The sequence below is a fragment of the Thalassophryne amazonica genome, chromosome 16 (assembly GCF_902500255.1).
Source record: "Thalassophryne amazonica chromosome 16, fThaAma1.1, whole genome shotgun sequence".
Lineage (NCBI taxonomy): Eukaryota > Metazoa > Chordata > Actinopteri > Batrachoidiformes > Batrachoididae > Thalassophryne > Thalassophryne amazonica.
In genome coordinates this window covers 40,752,466-40,770,327 of record NC_047118.1, presented here as the reverse complement: position 1 = coordinate 40,770,327, position 17,862 = coordinate 40,752,466, and the positions used below count along the sequence as shown (strand labels likewise).

General features: G+C 40.7%; 1 protein-coding gene across 2 annotated transcripts in view; it reads right to left on the bottom strand.

Annotated features, from left to right (window-relative positions):
• LOC117528631 (histone-arginine methyltransferase CARM1) overlaps positions 1-17,862 on the bottom strand; it is a 51,040-nt gene that overhangs the window by 2,989 nt on the left and 30,189 nt on the right. For both annotated transcript variants that reach the window (XM_034191254.1, XM_034191255.1), the window contains exons 2-14: positions 16,529-16,654; positions 16,068-16,174; positions 13,870-13,974; positions 13,281-13,391; positions 12,745-12,922; positions 11,193-11,283; positions 9,752-9,833; positions 9,540-9,625; positions 9,367-9,456; positions 8,996-9,133; positions 8,493-8,582; positions 8,024-8,136; positions 5,538-5,615 (exon numbers count right to left, since the gene is read on the bottom strand). In XM_034191254.1, coding sequence (XP_034047145.1) covers positions 5,538-5,615; positions 8,024-8,136; positions 8,493-8,582; positions 8,996-9,133; positions 9,367-9,456; positions 9,540-9,625; positions 9,752-9,833; positions 11,193-11,283; positions 12,745-12,922; positions 13,281-13,391; positions 13,870-13,974; positions 16,068-16,174; positions 16,529-16,654 — 1,395 coding nt within the window. The remainder of the gene's footprint in view (positions 1-5,537; positions 5,616-8,023; positions 8,137-8,492; positions 8,583-8,995; positions 9,134-9,366; positions 9,457-9,539; positions 9,626-9,751; positions 9,834-11,192; positions 11,284-12,744; positions 12,923-13,280; positions 13,392-13,869; positions 13,975-16,067; positions 16,175-16,528; positions 16,655-17,862) is intronic.

Here is a 17,862-nt window from a genome sequence, read left to right as displayed (position 1 = left end):
TGCTCTGTCTCACAGAGCGGTGGCAATGCAATGAAGAAGAGCACTACACCCGCAGTGAGATCTAGAAACATATTTACGCTTCTTTTTTTTCCCCCAAATATTGTCCCCCGGCCCAAAATTTCTTTCAAAGTCTGTGTACATCCTTCTCTTAACAGGAAGCCGACACAGCAGCTAAAACCAGAACAGCAGCACACCCACTGTTATTTAAAATAAATAAATACAAATAAAAAAAAAAAAGGTATTGTAAATAAATGGGAAATGGACTGCATTTATATAACGCTTTTCCATCTGCATCAGACGCTCAAAGCGCTTTATAAAATAATGCCTCACATTCACCCCGATGTCTGGCTGCTGCCATATAAGGCAGACCACTACACATCGGGAGCAACCACAGGATTAAGGACCTTGCCCAAGGGCCCTTAGTGATTTTCCGGTCAAGCTGGGATTTGAGCTGAGGATCCTCTGGCCTAAGCCCAACACTTAACCACTAGACCATCACCTCCCCTTGAAATGATATTGTAAACATTTAATTTTAAATGTTATTTAAAATATGTATTTTAACTCCCCCCCACCAAAGATGCACAAAGTCTGTCACTACTAAAACCTTATCCGTCAATCAGGTAGTACTTTCAATATGACTTCTTTCTTCCTACTCCCAGACTGTCCAGGCCAGGAGCGCAGCTAGAAGGGAAGATGAAGGAATGCCTCCCACTGCCAAGAGTAAAGATCCACCTTTGAAGATATTTTATATATTTTTTGCATCTACTACTACTTTAACTAATAAAATGTTTAATCAATATTACTCTGTGCCTTAGTTTTACTACAGTTCTGCATTAGTACAATTGATCACTCACTCATCTTCAACCGCTTTTCCGGGTTCGGCTCCATCAGGGACCCCAGACTTCCCCTTTCCCATGCCACATTTACCACCTCGACTGGGGTATCCCAAGGCGTTCCCAGGCCAGCGTGGGAGATAATCTCTCCACCTAGTCCTGGGTCTTTTCCCGGGTCTCCTCCCAGATGGACGTGCCTGGAACAACCTCCTAGGAGGCGCCCAGGAAGCATCCTTACCAGTTAGAAGGTGCACCGATCAGAATTTTTTAGGCTGATCACCGAAATTTTGATCGGCCGATACAGATCAAGGCCGATACCGATCAAGTACATATTTGGATCATGCCCAAAATAAGAATAGGTCTAATGTATAGGACTATTTTTGCATTAAAACGTAATGATGAAAACAAAAAACATGCATTCAAATAAAGACACTAGAATAAACTGCCAACTTTTTGTTTTATTACACTGACTTTGTTCTACCAGCAAGCTTTTCTTTTCCATGTTTCATGTTGCTCAGATTACAGCCTACAGAACGTTGAGAATGTAAAATACAGCCCTCATTCTATGGGGTTAAAATTGTCTCAATATTTGTAAATGCACACAGGGTGATCTACAAATAATCATTGATTTGCAAATGTGTTCAGATATCCACAAATGCAAATTTCATATTTGTAACTTGTAACTGGTCTTTGCAAATAATGTTGTATTGCAAATATAAAACTTAATTTGTAAAAAAAAAAAAAAAAATACATTTGCAAAACTGGAAATTGTATTTGTGAATTGAGTTTCAGCATTGTGTATCACCAATTACATGCATTCATCGCTTTCCTCTGTGACGTAATTTTGAGACATTCTTTTCGAGAAATCCACAGATCCACAAACAAATGCCTACTGATTCACAAATACACACTCACGCACACTGGATATCCACTAGATGGCAGTGTGGTTCCATTCATTACACAGCAGTCTATTTAGATCTCTCAGAGCCATTTGACTCATTTTGACTTCTGATATGAGCTGGACAGACATGGACTACATTAGATGATGGCAACTGCTCTCCTTGTCCGTCCAGCTCATATCAGAAGTCAAAATGAGTTTACGTCACAGAGGAAGCAAAAACGAAAAAAAACCAAAAACAAAATGGTGTTTCACTTTGAAGTTATTAATTCAGACAGGACTCTATCATTCTATCTTGACTCATCAGAGAGCCCGCGCAGCGTTTGGAGCTGTATGAACAGAACGGAGGACGATTCTCATTTCTTTCTCGCAACAAGACAGAAGTCCCAGTTAGTAACTTTAATCCGCACAAACATGACTCACGATTGACATATTCAGGGATGAAAGTGGTGAAAAACAAAAAAAGCTGAAACCCAAAATTACCCCCCAACACCACCCGCACAAAAATGTTTCAATTCTAGAAGCTCTGAAATACAATCTGGGACTATTCCAGACAAACTGGAGTGAGTGCAGCATCCATTTAGGTGAGAAAAAACAAAACAACTTTCCTTATTAAAATTAATTCCAGTAGTATTCTGCTCTTACTAGGATGCAGCAGTTTTCTAGTTTGGCAGAAAGTTCTGGAGAAAATCACTGAAGAAATTAACATATTGAAATATGGTTTGACCGAAACAAACTGTCATTAAACTTAAATAAGACAGGGATGAAATGGAGGTCTAAGAGTCACTAGGTGTTCACAGGAAACATTTATTTCTGTATGTATTTATTTATTTATGTCATTGTTAGTTGCTATTATATATTTTCTGTTGTGTTTCTATTCAGGTTCTTTTTGTCTCTTTCTCTAAAATTGTATATAATAAGCATTAAGATTATTAATATATAAACAAAAATAAATTTAAGAAATATTACAACTTGAAAACAAATGCACCCGAACGTGATGACAGCTGCAAATGCGTAATGCTAACCTTTAACATTGAAAATGCCATAGACATGCTAACGCGTTAGCATCGCTCCCGTTTTTAAGTTATAAAATACATCTATCAACTGTTTCAGAAGACCATAACAGGTCGGTTTAACCTAGAAAAGGTAAATAATACTCACAGATGTATGCTCTTTAGGGTTTTAAACGGAGGGAAAATTAAGCGAAAGAAAGAAAGTATAAACGAAGCAACAGATCGAAGCATTGCTTCAATCTGCGAACCACTGCTTCGGATTGGTTCAAGGTTCAGAGCAAAGCCGCGCTGCAGAAAAACTGATCACAGACCCGCTGCAGGGTCTATAATCAATGTAGAGAAATTATCATTTTCCTGACAAACACCCCCCAAAACAACTGTGCACTGTTGTGATCGGTCCTTTTGATCGGCGCATTTTGCGGATCACCGATCAAACCGATCAAGGCGTGATCGGCCGATAATGATCGGTGGCCGATCGATCGGTGCACCTCTACTTACCAGATCCCCGAACCACCTCAGCTGGCTCCTTTCAACGCGAAGGAGCAGTGACTCTACTCCGAGCTCCCCGCGGATGACTGAACTTCTCACCCTATCTCTAAGGGAGACACCCGCCACCCTCCTGAGGAAGCCCATTTCGGCCGCTTGCACCCGCGATCTAGTTCTTTCGGTCATGACCCAACCCTCATGACCATAGGTGAGAGTAGGAACGAAGATTGACCAGTAGCTCTAGAGCTTCGCCTTTTGGGTCAGCTCCCTTTTCATCACAACAGTACGGTAGAGCTAATGCAATACCGCCCCTGCTGCGCCGATTCTCCAGCCAATCTCACGCTCCATAAGCCATGTAAAAAAAACATGTTTACTTAAATTGAGATGTAAAGCAATATCTTGTCTTTTTTGTTATAGCAATGTCTAAACTACAGCAAGGTCTGTTGGAAGTTCTAGCTTTAAAATCAGGTCAGTGAGGGTTAGGGAAGCCATAAATATGAAAATGATAAAGGCTCTTTGGGTTTGTGATCTTATCAACCAACCATGTAGGTTGTGAAATCAATTTGGATAGGGTAAAAGAATTGGATAGGGTAAAGAATCAGAATCAGGTGAAAATGTGCAAAAGAGATACTAACAGAATACAAATTAAGCAGTATGACTAAAGTATTAAAAAGATGGGTTACACACTAACAGCACACACTACAATTTATTCATTCATTTCCATAAATTTATAAAAGCAGTGTTAAACACATAAATGTATCAATATCATGATGTATATCAGGTATCGGATGTCCAATGACTGTATGGTGTTGGGTTTTGAGATACAATATGGATCCCTATGTCGGAGAGCTCTGCTGGTCAATCTATGCAATGACACCATTTCCAACAACCAAAATCAAGTTTTCGTATCAGCAAAATAATGCCAGTACAAATATGTTTGTGAAAGGTTCATATCGGCCGATATTTTCAGCCAAGAGATATATTGGTTGGGTTGTAGTTTTGATGTGGGTGACCTTGAAAATGCCACTGAGTGCAACAGGGAACAATGTTCGAAGGGTCATACCTGCTAAAGTAATGCGTGAACTTGGTGAAATTTGGTTTGATTGCACATGCATTCCAGTGACTTTGTGACAATGGAACACACTTCCTGATTTTGTGTAGTGTATTGTATTTAGGTTTTGTTTTTTTTTTGCATTTTAGTGGTCCTTTTTATTTTATTGTGTTGTAATGTACAGCATCTTGTGTCAGCACTAGCTATTTTAAGGTGCTTTATAAAGTTGGTATGGTAAGATAATTGAGAAAATGCCATAAAAAGGAGTACATTTTTAAGGTTCACAGTTAAGGGTGTATGACTAAAATTAAAGATTCCATATTTAATGTATGCATGTTCAAGTTAAATATGTGTAAATGTAATTTAGGGAACATATATATGATTGTTTATTAATTTTAAAAACAGGTACCACGTCAAACAAAAAAACTGCGTATTATGTTGTACAATGTACTGTGTACAATGATACATACATTACTTTTGTTTGCATAAACCAGTAAATGATCTATACAGAATACGTTTCAAAAACATTGATTCTCAATCTGGTATAACCCCTCAACTGAAAATGAAGCTATCTACAACTTGACATTTACAGATTAAAAAAACAAAAAAAAAAAACAAATAGTTTGTCAGCTCATAAAATGTGAACCATTGGCCCAATTAAGATTGGAATTTCAAAAACTTTATATCTCATTAATACTTTCAACAAATACATATATTTTTAAAAACTTTCCAAGATGGGACACTATCAATCTGGTGAGTTGGGATAGAAATGACCCTAATGGAACCAGGGGTGTAAATATATCACAAGATCAGATAGGCAACTTGTCACTGAACAGTTTTGGTGACTGTTGTCCTCATCAGTGCCACATGAACCCACAACATTTTGAACATCTCAGGGTACACTTTGTGGTCAAATCTACATTATTTATCCCTTAATGTTTCAGAAATTGTAGCATTATTCCCGTAGTCCCCAATTTAAGAGATTTGATTCTTTTCTTGAATTTTGTGTGGTTCAGTGATGTTTTGGTGGTTTGAAACATCACCATCCTGCTGACGGTGTGCTCATCAGACTATAATCAGCACTGCAGAGCTCAGTAAACAATAGCACAGGAGCACTTGTGTGTCAACTTGCACAAGGTTTGTCTTATAGACTCCCACCCACATGCTTTGTACTTAATTTTGCACTACAGATCTGAGCTGCAGCTCTCCTGCTTTTCCCCGCTGCACTCAGAGGCCAGGAGAAGTGTGATTCCTACCCAGAGGGATGAGGTTGTTGTGAGACACTGATGGGCCGCTGCCGATGACTGTGCTGAGGTCATAAGCTGCCGGCATCCCTGAAGGAGAGAGACAAACCAACGGATTGGGGAGGAATGCAGAATATCATCATACCCGTACATAATGTCTTCTGAGTTTGCATCCATGGGTTGCACCAGTTTGTGATTGTGCTGAGCATCAATAAGTAACCTCTGTAAATTAAGCATTTGATCTAGTGCTATGTAAACCTCTGCTTTAAAGTAATGTCTAGCTGCTTGCGGGTGTGGTTGCTGAATCCTTTCAGTTTAGCTCAGCTAAGACAGATCTTGTCTTTACTTTTCTCATGTTGTAGTTGATTTTTAACCTATTGTATACAAAACCTGCAGGGGTGGTGGCCAAGTGGTTAGTGTGCTTGGTTTCAGTGCAGAAGGTTCCCGGTTCAAATCCCACCCCTGCAACATTTTTCCATGTGAAGTGAAGTTGCATCAGGAAGGGCATCCAGTGTAAAACCTGTGCCAATTCAACATGCAGATCCATCTTGGATTTGCTGTGGCGACCCCGAATGCAAACAAGGGAGCAGCCGAAGGGAGTTACTGTATACAAAACCTAACTTATCTGACAAAAATAAAACCCTTGAAAACTGACATCAGAGTCCTTAAAAACAAATAACAGCAGTAATAATACACAGGCCATGTATCACAAATAAATAGAACTATAAAATGATGGCAGCTCAAATGCGACACAGGACACAGAGTGTGTTTCCATTTGTTCCACTGTCGCTTGGCAACTGCAACAAACTCTGACAATTTAAATTTTGGGGGAAGAGGGGACGCTTTAGTTTGACTTCATTGTGTCACATTTAAAGCTGCCCCCTTAAGTGTGTAGTTTGCAGTCATGTCTTCACATGGGCTCAATGTTTCACTACGCTGCCCCCCGCCCAAACTTACAGTGCTTATGTCAAGTCCTTCGCTCACATTTTCAAAGCGTGCACATGTTTCACATAAAGGGAAGTGTGTTACAGTGTCTACATCATGGGAGATTTTGTGTCCAAGGGGACTGTTTAAAGCAGTGAAAATCAGTAAATTAAAAATAGACAGCTGCCGAAAAGTCACATCCCAGCTTCAGTTTTCACCTTCACTTTACACCCAACAGCAGTAAACAGAATGTTCTCCACAGCTTAAAGCACCTGTCTGTCTGCTCACACAACTCAAACTGTTACACCGCTGCACTGGTCAAGCCGAAATCTTTAAATAACAGAAACTGTTGGGACATAACAAAAAAATTGCATAAATTGTTACTGGTAAAAACTTGATTATGTACTTTATATATCCACATTTTCAATCCAATTTTTATGATTTCTTTTGAATTTGTTGGATGGCAATATGAGAACGCTTACAGGGTAAATTGATGCCTATGTTGTCTCATGGGTGTAATGGAAAAATCTGCATGAATTGTTGCTGACAGCTACCGGTATATGTTTTTAGAGGACAATGTGGCGTCAGACTCTACATATGTTGTAGTCACTGACAATTTGTGCAGAATGACAACATACGCTGTATGTTGCCATACGCCGTGAGACAAGTCACTTCATCAGCCTCACTAACTGTCTCAGCCCACCTGTCACAAAGACACTGAATGTACATTCTGACTGAAGAAATTTCAGACTCTAATTTAATCATGAATAAATAATCCATCATCTTCTGAGAAACAAGAGCAATGACCAAGAAACTCCTCAGAAATGCGTGACAGTCCTGGATCAGTTTTGGCAAATTATGAAATTACAACATAAATAAGAGTTAAGTAGACATGTCATGTTGCTGGCAATGGTGTGGCTCCATCCACCTTTTGTGTGGAGTTTGCATATTCTCCCCGTGTTTGCGTGAGTTCTCTCTGGGTGCTCCGACTTCCTCCCACATCCAAAAACTTGCAGGTTAGGTGGACTGGAAACTCTAAACTGTCCACAGGTTTGGATGCATTTGTGTGTCGATACATTGCTCTGTGACCGACTGCTGTCCTGTCCAGGGTGTACCCTGCCTCATGCCGTATGATAATAAGTTGAAGATGAGTGTGTGTGTGTCAATTTAACTGCTTCACAGTCCTAAGCAGTAAAAATCTGTCACTATGGTCATACAAGTATTATATGAAGCATGGTTTGTTACTAAATTAAATTACAAGTATTAAGGAAGCAGTTTCAGCATAACTTTGTCATGAAAGAGTGAAAGTGTGACACTGCTGTATTTTCATGCTGCATTTTTTGCCAAACATGTTTACACAGCTGATGTTTAATGGGTGCTCAGACTTTCAGCAAAAAAAATCTTAAATGACTGACTGGGCTGTAGCCAAAAATGTGATTTGAACTTTCATTCTCCACATTCCAGACCTGAAACCATCTCATAAATTTCCCAGATTTTACAAAAAATTCTCAACAGATCCAGAACAGACCATGATGGCTGCTCCTTCCAAACACTGTGTTTACATGCATGTTCACCTGATACAGCCATCCCCTGACTCATGCTGTAGGCAGCACCCGTGTTCCACATGTTCTCTGAAGGGGAAGTGTAGTGTGAGCCAGGAGGGGGGTTGGGGTTGGTGCCTGTGTACCTGCAAACACATATACATATTTACTACCAACGATTTTGGTTTATTACTATAGTCAGCACTGTAACCACCTGAAACACAAACACTGATCTCCAAACCAGGTTAGCCCCATTGAGATTGAGATCTCTTTTTGCAAGGGAGATATGGGCAATTACAAAGTTTCCAATTCACCTAACCTGCATGTCTTTAAATGTGGGAGGAAACCGGAGCACCCGGAGGAAACCCACGCAGACACAGGGAGAACATGCAAACTCCACAAGTGGGAACTGATCCCATGACCTTCTTGCTGTGAGGCAACAGTGCTAACCACAAAGCCACCGTACTGCCCCAGTATATCTTTGGGGAAGATACCAACTCACCTGAAAAACGGGTTCTTCAAGTCCAGAAGGTTACTGGACTTTGATCCTGTCTGATCCACCTGGGCAACAATACTGATGTCGTAGCTTTGTCTGAAGGAAGGAAAACAGCTTCGTATTAATACAGGTAGAGTTATTCCACAATATTAGCGTTGGTTTTAATGCAGTACAGTTAAAGCACTTATTAAATAACAACTTATTTTACATTGTGATGCCCTGGTTCAAAACCTGGGGTGAATTTATATATACACCAGGCTTTAAAACCAACACAAAACATTAGCAGCTATTGAACAATTAAAAAGTATACATATGTGTATATATGTATGTCTAGTGATCTCTGTATGAAATCAGAAAGCCCAGAATCTAAAACCAACACAGAATCTAAAACCAACACACTAACTGGAACAAAGACATGATCCTCACCACAAAATAAATAAATAAAAAGAAAGAAATAGAAAAAAAAAAAAGAGCCCACAAGAATTGCCAAACACACAAGACTACCATACCTCCTGTTGGCCACTAGGAGGGCTGTGCCAGACAGCGTATCTCCAGCCTTGGTGAAGAGGGGTGACTGCAGTAGACAGCGTACCTGGTACCAGTGGGTGAGTGGCTCTGTGGGTGCTGTGGACAGCCACACTGTCATCCTGCATGGAAAAGAAGGGAGGAGGTGTGAAGCACATGGATAAACAGTTTGGCTGCAAAAACAAATTCCTTAAACAAGCGCAGGGTTTCTCAGCACATCCAATTTAGTTAAAAATAGAAGCTGGCCTTTATTTTGTCATTTGAGATGAAGGCGTTAGGAAGATGCATTTGATCTGTTTGCAGGTGACGTTGGCTGTTTTCACATTGCAGGTTTAGCATAAACCAGCCGACTTACACTGATCCCATAAACGCCACATCAAACCAGAACGCTAGGCCGTGCACGAGACCCGAATGCATCATGTGGAACTTAAAGGGAATCTCTATCCTAGAAGCAAAAGGAGGGTAAAGAGATATTAATGACAAACACTATTCAATACACCTTTGCTGTCATACAAAGAGAACACACACCTGTAGAGATCCTCTTCTTTGGCCTCCAGAAAGTTGACTGTGTATTTGACCGACTTAGCCATCAGAATACGGATATCAAATGTGTCCTGTAGAAGAACAAATGAGCTCATCGTACATCACAAGAGCTCAGCAACAAAACACCACATACACACCAAATCGCAATCAACTCTGACATCTACAGGTTCACGAGTGTGTCTGTGAGTATAACATACCACAATGGGCTGCCTAAAATACTCGTCTACCGCTGCCCCCCTCAGGGCTGAGAGGTCTACACCATGGAAGGAAGGCTGGTACCTGCAGACAAGATCAGCAAATCATATTTGGAATTAATTTGTTCTCAGCACATTCTTTGTTTTCAAACATTCAGTCAGTTTAGATACTAAACACCGGTTCTGTTCATTATCTTAATGGACAGAATTTCTAGGTGCAGCCAGGGTGTAGAGGGGGTCTGGTTTGGGAAGCACAGAATCTCATCTCTGCTGTTTGCAGATGACGTGGTTCTGTTGGCGTCCGGGATGAAAATCAGTACCTCCAAATCTGAGGTCATGGTTCTCAACCGGAAAAAGGTGCCTTGTCCTCTTCAGGTCGGTGGAGTGTCCTTGCCTCAAGTGGAATTTAAGTATCTCAGGGCCTTGTTCACGAGCGAGGGATGGGATGGAGCGTGAGATCGACAAACAGATCGGTGGAGCGTCTGCAGTGATGCGGTCGCTGTATCGGACCGTCGTGGTGAAGAGAGAGCTGAGTTGTGTTGTGTGTGTGCAGCATGGATATTGCCTTCACTTATCATGACCTATAGTCATGAGATTTGGCTCATGACCGAAAGAACAAGATCGCGAGTACAAGTGGCCAAGATGAGTTTCCTCCGGAGAGTGGCTGGGCACTCCCTTAGAGATAGGGTGAGGAGCCGGGTCACTCGGGAGGAACTCGGAGTCGAACCGCTGCTCCTCCACATCGAGAGGAGCCAGCAGAGGTGGCTCAGGCATCTTTTCCGGATGCCCCCTGGACGCCTCGCTGAAGAGGTGTTGCGGGCAAGTCCCATCAGGAGGAGGCCCCAGGGAAGACCCAGGACAAGCTGGAGGGACTACGTCTCTCGGCTGGCTTGGGAACGCCTCGGTGTTCCCCCGGAGGAGCTGGGGGAGGTGTGTGTGGATCAGGAGGTCTGGGCGGCTTTGCTTGAGCTGCTGCCCCAGCGACCCGACTCCGAATAAAACGTAAGAAAATGGATGGATGGAACTTGTTTTGAAGATCAAACACAATCTATTAAAAAGTACATCTGCAACAATCAGTACTAACACATACACATTTGTGGTTTATAAGGACTACTTTATAAAAAGAAGAAGAAGAAGAAGAAAAAAAAGAACTACAAGACTTTAAATACTGACTTTTAAATCTCAGTGCACCATAATGTCAGAATTCCCTCATAGCTGGCTCATACATGTTCTTTTTCTTTTACTCAATTTGTCCCATGTATCTATTTCTTATGATATTTTCTAAAAGTTCCATTTCTTTCATCATCTTACTATTTGAGTCTAAACATAGTAACTGCACAAATTAACAAACTAATGCTGCTACTACTACAAAGTAATACGTATGCTTTTTAGGTTAAGCCTTCTGAATGCAGCTACACTTTCTGAGCGTTCTTCCCCGCCTCACCAGAAGTTGGCCTTGGTGAACTGTTCCATGTAGAGCTGCTCGTCTGTAAAGGGGGCCAGGTGGACATCACCAATAGTAGGGAACATTTTACCTGGGGGGGGGATAAGGAAGGGGGCGAGAGACAATGATGAGCCAAAAAACTATTAATGTATAAAAAGGGGGACAATTTATTTTTTATTAAACTGCCATTAAATTACGTGGTTGCAACATTAAGCACTCATACTCTCCGTCAGTGATACAGACGGGATATTTTACATGCTGATTAGTGAAAATGCATTTTAAGATTTTTAAAATGTATTTTAACACAAACAGTGTTTTAAGAAGTAATTGTTTTCTAAATCACCACTGATTGAATAAAGGCCCCCTGACACGAGCATGACTTTGATTCACACACTAGCATGACCTGTGTCATGCTGAAGAGTAAACTCGTCTTTAACGTGTGCAGACAGGATGTGAGAGGGGCTCTAACGCGTGCTATTGCGCACAGAGAATTTTGAAATGTTCAAAAACTCCTTCACGTATAAATGTCATGCTACCTGGTGTGATCTAATCGCCAACACATTGTGCAGCTTGTTAAGTCAAGTAAAGAAGTGAACAGAGCAAGTGGTGACGACAGCAGATCGCATCAGAGCACAGCTCGTCTGAAGGATTATAACACGATGGTAAATCTATCAAAAAACACACTTTAACAGCTGCACACAAGAAGGAAAGAATACAAAACTGTTTTACCAAACCACGACAATGTAAACATGACAAATAATTCCCTTTTTAGATGGCTCAAAATGCTTTCTCCAGCTCGTTAGGCACGCGCGAACGGCTGAAACTGAAGTGGTCCTCTGTGATTCAGGAAGCGAATAGAGCAGTTTTCAACTGCCAATTTGCAGAGAAAATTATGAATCCGACATGAAATAATTATGTTATATACACAGTGTCCAGCGCAAAGCATGTGGCACGCGATGGAACAAAGAACGGCGTCCAGCTGAGAACACAGCGGGTAGGATCGTCACAACGACGGGCATGCAAGTGCGTGAGTCAGAAGTCATGCTTGTGTCATCGGGCCTTAACTCCAACTGTGAAAAGACAGCAAGTGCTTAATACAGACACCTGCTTGACAAGAGACTGTGCGGGAATTAAAAAAAAAAAAAAAAAAAAAAAAAAAAAAAATCACATCAAATGTGTGTGGGAAGTATTTGGAGAGGTTATTCATGAAGATGACAGCTGTGCTATTAAGTTCTATGCACTAATAGCGTTGCCATTTTGTGGCCGAGTACCACTTTGTCTTGACTAATACTAGTTTTGGTCGGCCCCTGCATCGCTGCTGTTCATTAAAGGGATTTTGTTTTTCCCCCCCTGCAACAAAGGTTAACCTTCATGAAATATGACATGATACTGTATATAAGCCTGTTTGTACTTTGTGAGGCTGCGTCTTGTTTTTGTCATTGCTGTGGCCATCATCCATCTTTAATGCTCCAGGCTGCACTCTCCTGTTCCTCCTTACATGTTTATTCCCCCCCCCAAACTTCCCATCCACCTTTACCCCAAACCTTCTCACCGTTAGGTTTGAGGAATTTCTTTGCATGCAGGTAACTCTCCAGCATGCGCTCATTAAACAGCATGTAGCCCATAGGCTCGGAGATGATGATGTCCACCTGCTCGGGCAGAGTCACCTCCTCCACCTTCCCGGGTATGACAACTACGCGGTCCCCAAGACGGTTACTGTTCACCAACACCTGGAAGGTAAACCAAAAACTTAAGCTACCTCATGAGCATTGCCCACATTTGCATATGGTGCATCCAGAAAGTATTCACAGCGCTTCATTTTGGAATAAAGCTGTAACATAACAAAATGTGGGGGAAAAGTGAAGTAAATCCATTTTTTCCCTAAAAATACTACTCTCAGGCATAAGAAAGTGTGACTGAGACATGCACAAATGCAGTGCAATTCTAAATCTCGCTTCAGGCCTGAAAAACCATTAAAGGAAATCATTTTAAAGCCATATGCTAACATTCTTCTTCGACAACAGAATAAAAACAATCCCACATAATCACAACCAGGGCACATTTGTGGCATTTTGTGTGTGCACAGACCTCAGCGTGTTGTGCCATCGTGCTTGCCTCCACAGCGTAGACTTTCCTGGCTCCAGCTTGGGCGGCAAAGAAAGAGAGGATTCCTGAACCACAGCCAACATCCAACACCACCTGGGACAAGGAGCAGCAGTAAAAATGTTGCAAATCAAAGAATGATACAGGCACAACTTTTTGAATAAAAACAGCAACAATACAGGTATGTTTGCGCCCAAACGCTGGATAGACGTTACATTATCATTTGATGGATGCTTTTGAATCATTACAATCAAGTGGAAAAATAGCAATGAAGAGCCTGGATTATCAATCAGATAGATTAACTAGAAAAAACATAATATTTTGATTGCTATTGAATATCAGATATGTAGTACTGGACAAGTTGTAACTTCATTATATAATGTTCTTTTGAACAGGACTTAAACATGTAATTTGTAAGTCCATTTTTTTTATTAACTCAGCCAGGAATATGCAAACAGTCTAATATTACATTAAAACAGTAGCGTCATTGATTAAAGGGTTTATTACTAATGTCATACATTTGATGAGTTTTGTACACATGCAGGAGCACAGGTACCACTTTGCTTTAGTGTACCTTGTCCTTAAAGTCAGTGTGATTCTGAAGAATAGCCCGCTGGTAGGTCCCTGTCCGAACATAATCCTGCATCATGTTCTGTTGCTGGGAGAGGTAGCCATAAAACTGCAAGAAACAATTTTTTTTAAATCACGTTGTGTCAGGATTATACAAACCTGCTCAGTAAGCAACAAGAATTAAAAAGCAAATTTTAAGATTTTTAAGACAGCTTTTGTTTTTGTGTTCTGACAACACGTTTGGAATGGCACAAACTTACATACACGCAATGGGCATTTCCATGTGAGTCGCGGTACATTTTTGGTCACTTTAAGTTATTTTTTCCTGTACCTCCCACACATATACATTTTTAGACACATTTTCTTGCATGCATGTGCCAGTTGACACAAAGTGTGAAATGACAAACAAAAAGTAAGATAAATCTTTAATTGGTGTTTTAATTACAGCGTGACTCTCATACCAAAAGTCCTGTGTTTCCTGAAAGGAAAATTGTGTGTGTGTGTGTATATATATATATATATAAACTGAAAATGCAAGGGAAACACTTAAAAAAATCTTGCCTAATTTTCCCATTCAGCATGGAAATGCCTCAATGCTGTTCTACAACCCCAATTCCAATGAAGTTGGGACATTGTGTAAAATGTAAATTAAAAACAGAATACGATTTGCAAATCCCCTTCAACCTATATTCAATTGAATACACCACAAAGACAAGATATTTAAATGTTCAAACTGATTGACTTTTTTGTTTTTGTGCAAATATTTGCTAATTTTGAAGTAGATGCCTGCAACACGTTTAAAAAAAGTTGGGATGGGACAACAAAAGACTAGTAAAGTTGATGAATGCTCAAAGAACACCTAATTGGAAACAGGTGAGTGTCATGATTGGGTATAAAAGGAGCATCCCCAAAAGGCTCAGCTGTTCACAAGCAAAGATAGGGCGAGGATCACTACATTGTGAACAACTACATGAAAAAAATATTCCAACAGTTTAAGAACAATGGTCAACTGCAAGGAATTTAGGGATTCCATCAGCAACAGTCCATAATATAATCAGAAGATTCAGAGAACCTGGAGAACTTTCTACACGTAAGCGGCAAAGCCGAAAACCAATATCGAATGCCCGTGACCTTTGATCCCTCAGGCGGCACTGCATTAACAACCAACATCATTGTGTAAAGGATCTTACCGCGTGGGCTCAGGAACACTTCAGAAAATCGCTGTCAGTTAACACAGTTCGTCGCTACATCTACAAGTACAAGTTAAAACTCTACCATGCAAAGCGAAAACAATATATCAACAACATCCAGAAACAGAGCCTTCTCTGGCCCGAGCTCATTTGAAATGGACAGACACAAAGTGGAAAAGTGTGCTGTGGTCTGATGAGTCCACATTTCAAATTGTTTTTGGAAATCATGGACGTTGTGTCCTCGGACAAAAGAGGAAAAAGACCATCCAGATTGTTACCAGCGCAAAGTTCAAAAGCCAGCATCTGTGATGGTATGGGGGTGTGTTAGTGCCCATGGCATGGGCAACTTACACATCTGTGATGGCACCATCAATGCTGAAAGGTACATCCAGGTTTTGGAGCAACACATGCTGCCATCCAAGCAATGTCTTTTTCAGGGACGTCCCTGCTTATTTCAGCAAGATGATGCCAAGCCACATTCTGCATGTGTTACAACAGCGTGGCTTCGTAGTAAAAGAGTGCGGGTGCCTGCCTGCAGTCCAGACCTGTCACCCATTGAAAATGTGTGGCACATTATGAAGTGCAAAATATGACAACGGAGACCCCGGACTGTTGAACTGAAGTCGTACATCAAGCAAGAATGGGAAAGAATTCCACCTACAAAGCTTCAACAATTAGTGTCCTCAGTTCCCAAACGCTTACTGAGTGTTGTCAGAAGGAAAGATGATGTAACACAGTGGTAAACATACCACTGTCCCAGCTTTTTTTGAAACATGTTGCAGGCATCCATTTCAAAATGAGCAAATATTTGCACAAAAACAAAGTTTATCAGTTTGAACATTATATATCTTGTCTTTGTCATGTATTCAATTGAATATAGGTTGAAGAGGATTTGCAAATCATTGTATTCTGTTTTCATTTACATTTTACACAATGTCCCAACTTCATTGGAATTGGGGTTGTATATGTAGCGAGAGAGAGGGAGCAAACCTGGATGTGTGTGTTGTCTCACCTGGAAGTACTGTACAGCAGAGGACTCCTCTGTCCTCTCACTGAAAACTGAGCCTTCACTGTTGTGCCCACGGCAATTTTTCAAGAGGTTATAAAAGGACTGAAAGTCTGGACCAGGGAATAAGCACAAACATGTATAAGTGAAGGCAATATCCATGCTACACACACACACACACACACCACAATATAAGCATCACATATGGGGTTTACACAAAACTGTCACATAAATCATTTCAGTTTTTGATTCAATGTGTCCACATTTTAGGATATCCACCTGTGAAAGATGCATAGTTTCATATAATGGGATTTTTTTTTAATTTTACATGACAACTGCACATACAATTCAAGCCTTGTTACACCTCCAGTGGTGAAATGACTAACTAAATAAATAAATAAATGGACTAGGTTGCGAACCACTGGCCTAAAATAAAGTGTGCTCAGGCTTGTAGAGCTTGTGTTTACCTGCTGGTGAGGAAAACTGCAGCAGGACGCTGTTGCAGCCCAGTGTGATGATGAATGACTGCTTCCCCACGCGGGTGCACTCCGTCTCCCTGGAAACGGAACACTTGAACACACTCGCCTCCTCTCCTAGAAAGAGGGATGAATTATGATAAAATAAGACATACCTACACACCACCAGTAAAACTTTATCCTGTTCACAGAAAGTAAATTTACGAGGGTCCAGTGATGATGAGAAAAGCTTATTGCCTTAAAATACACAGTATTTATCTGTAGCAGATAAACAAGTGAAAGTCTGAAATAATACTTGTTTATCGACCCATCCCTTAAGTCACGCTTTACACTTTTTTTTAATAAACAGCACAAAGACAAGGCACAAATTCCTTTAAAATGTACATCAACTATTTTGAGTAGTACATTTATTATTGGCAGTCAGATATGGATCACTTGCAATTTCCAGGACGACAGACGCAGAGATCGAAGAAAACTTTTTTCCTCTTCTGGATACAGCACATCCTGCTCCCATGTACGAGATCTGAACACAAAACCTTCCTCAGCCTCTTCATCTCAGCTGCTCAAACAGATATCACATTCACAATTGTGCAAGCGCAGTTTGGGGAAGAAAAAAAAAAAGCTCCCCAACAAGAAATCGGTGCATAAAACTATAACCCACTCAACTTCTTTCTGTGTCCTTCAGCAAAAAGTGAAGTGAGATGATTCAATTTACTGCAGTACTGTGTGATAATTCCACACCCACTAATGATAGGGCTTCCTTTTTTCATTGCTTCCATTTACAGTTCTACGTGGACCAGCATGCAAATACACAAATAAATCGTCCACAGCAGGGCTCTATGCTAAGCCACAGAGGTCACTTGAGACAGTGGGCAAGTTGGGGGCCAAACTGACTTGTCATATGCCAAGTGAATCAATTTAATCAAATAAACCAAGTACATAAGCATTTCATATAGATTATCTGCTGATACAGAGTCCCAATCAATACATGAGTCCTTCTAGATATGCAACTGTCACAGAGTCCATTAAGTCAATCTGCTGTGCATGCTTGACACCGCTCGGCCACGCCTTAAGAAAAATAAAAACACCTTCAATCCAAACTGCTCTGTAATTATTTATTTATTCAAGTTAAGTAAACATTTTTTATATGGCTCCTCAATTACACTTAGCACAGAAGTGTAGGAGCAAAAGCAGGATACTCAGTAATACTGTTTGGATATTTTGGTTATTAAAACAGATATTAATTATCACCATCATTAGTAGAAGTAGGGGCGGTGGCCAAGTGGTTAATGCGCTTGGTTTCAGTTCAGAAGGTTCTGGGTTCA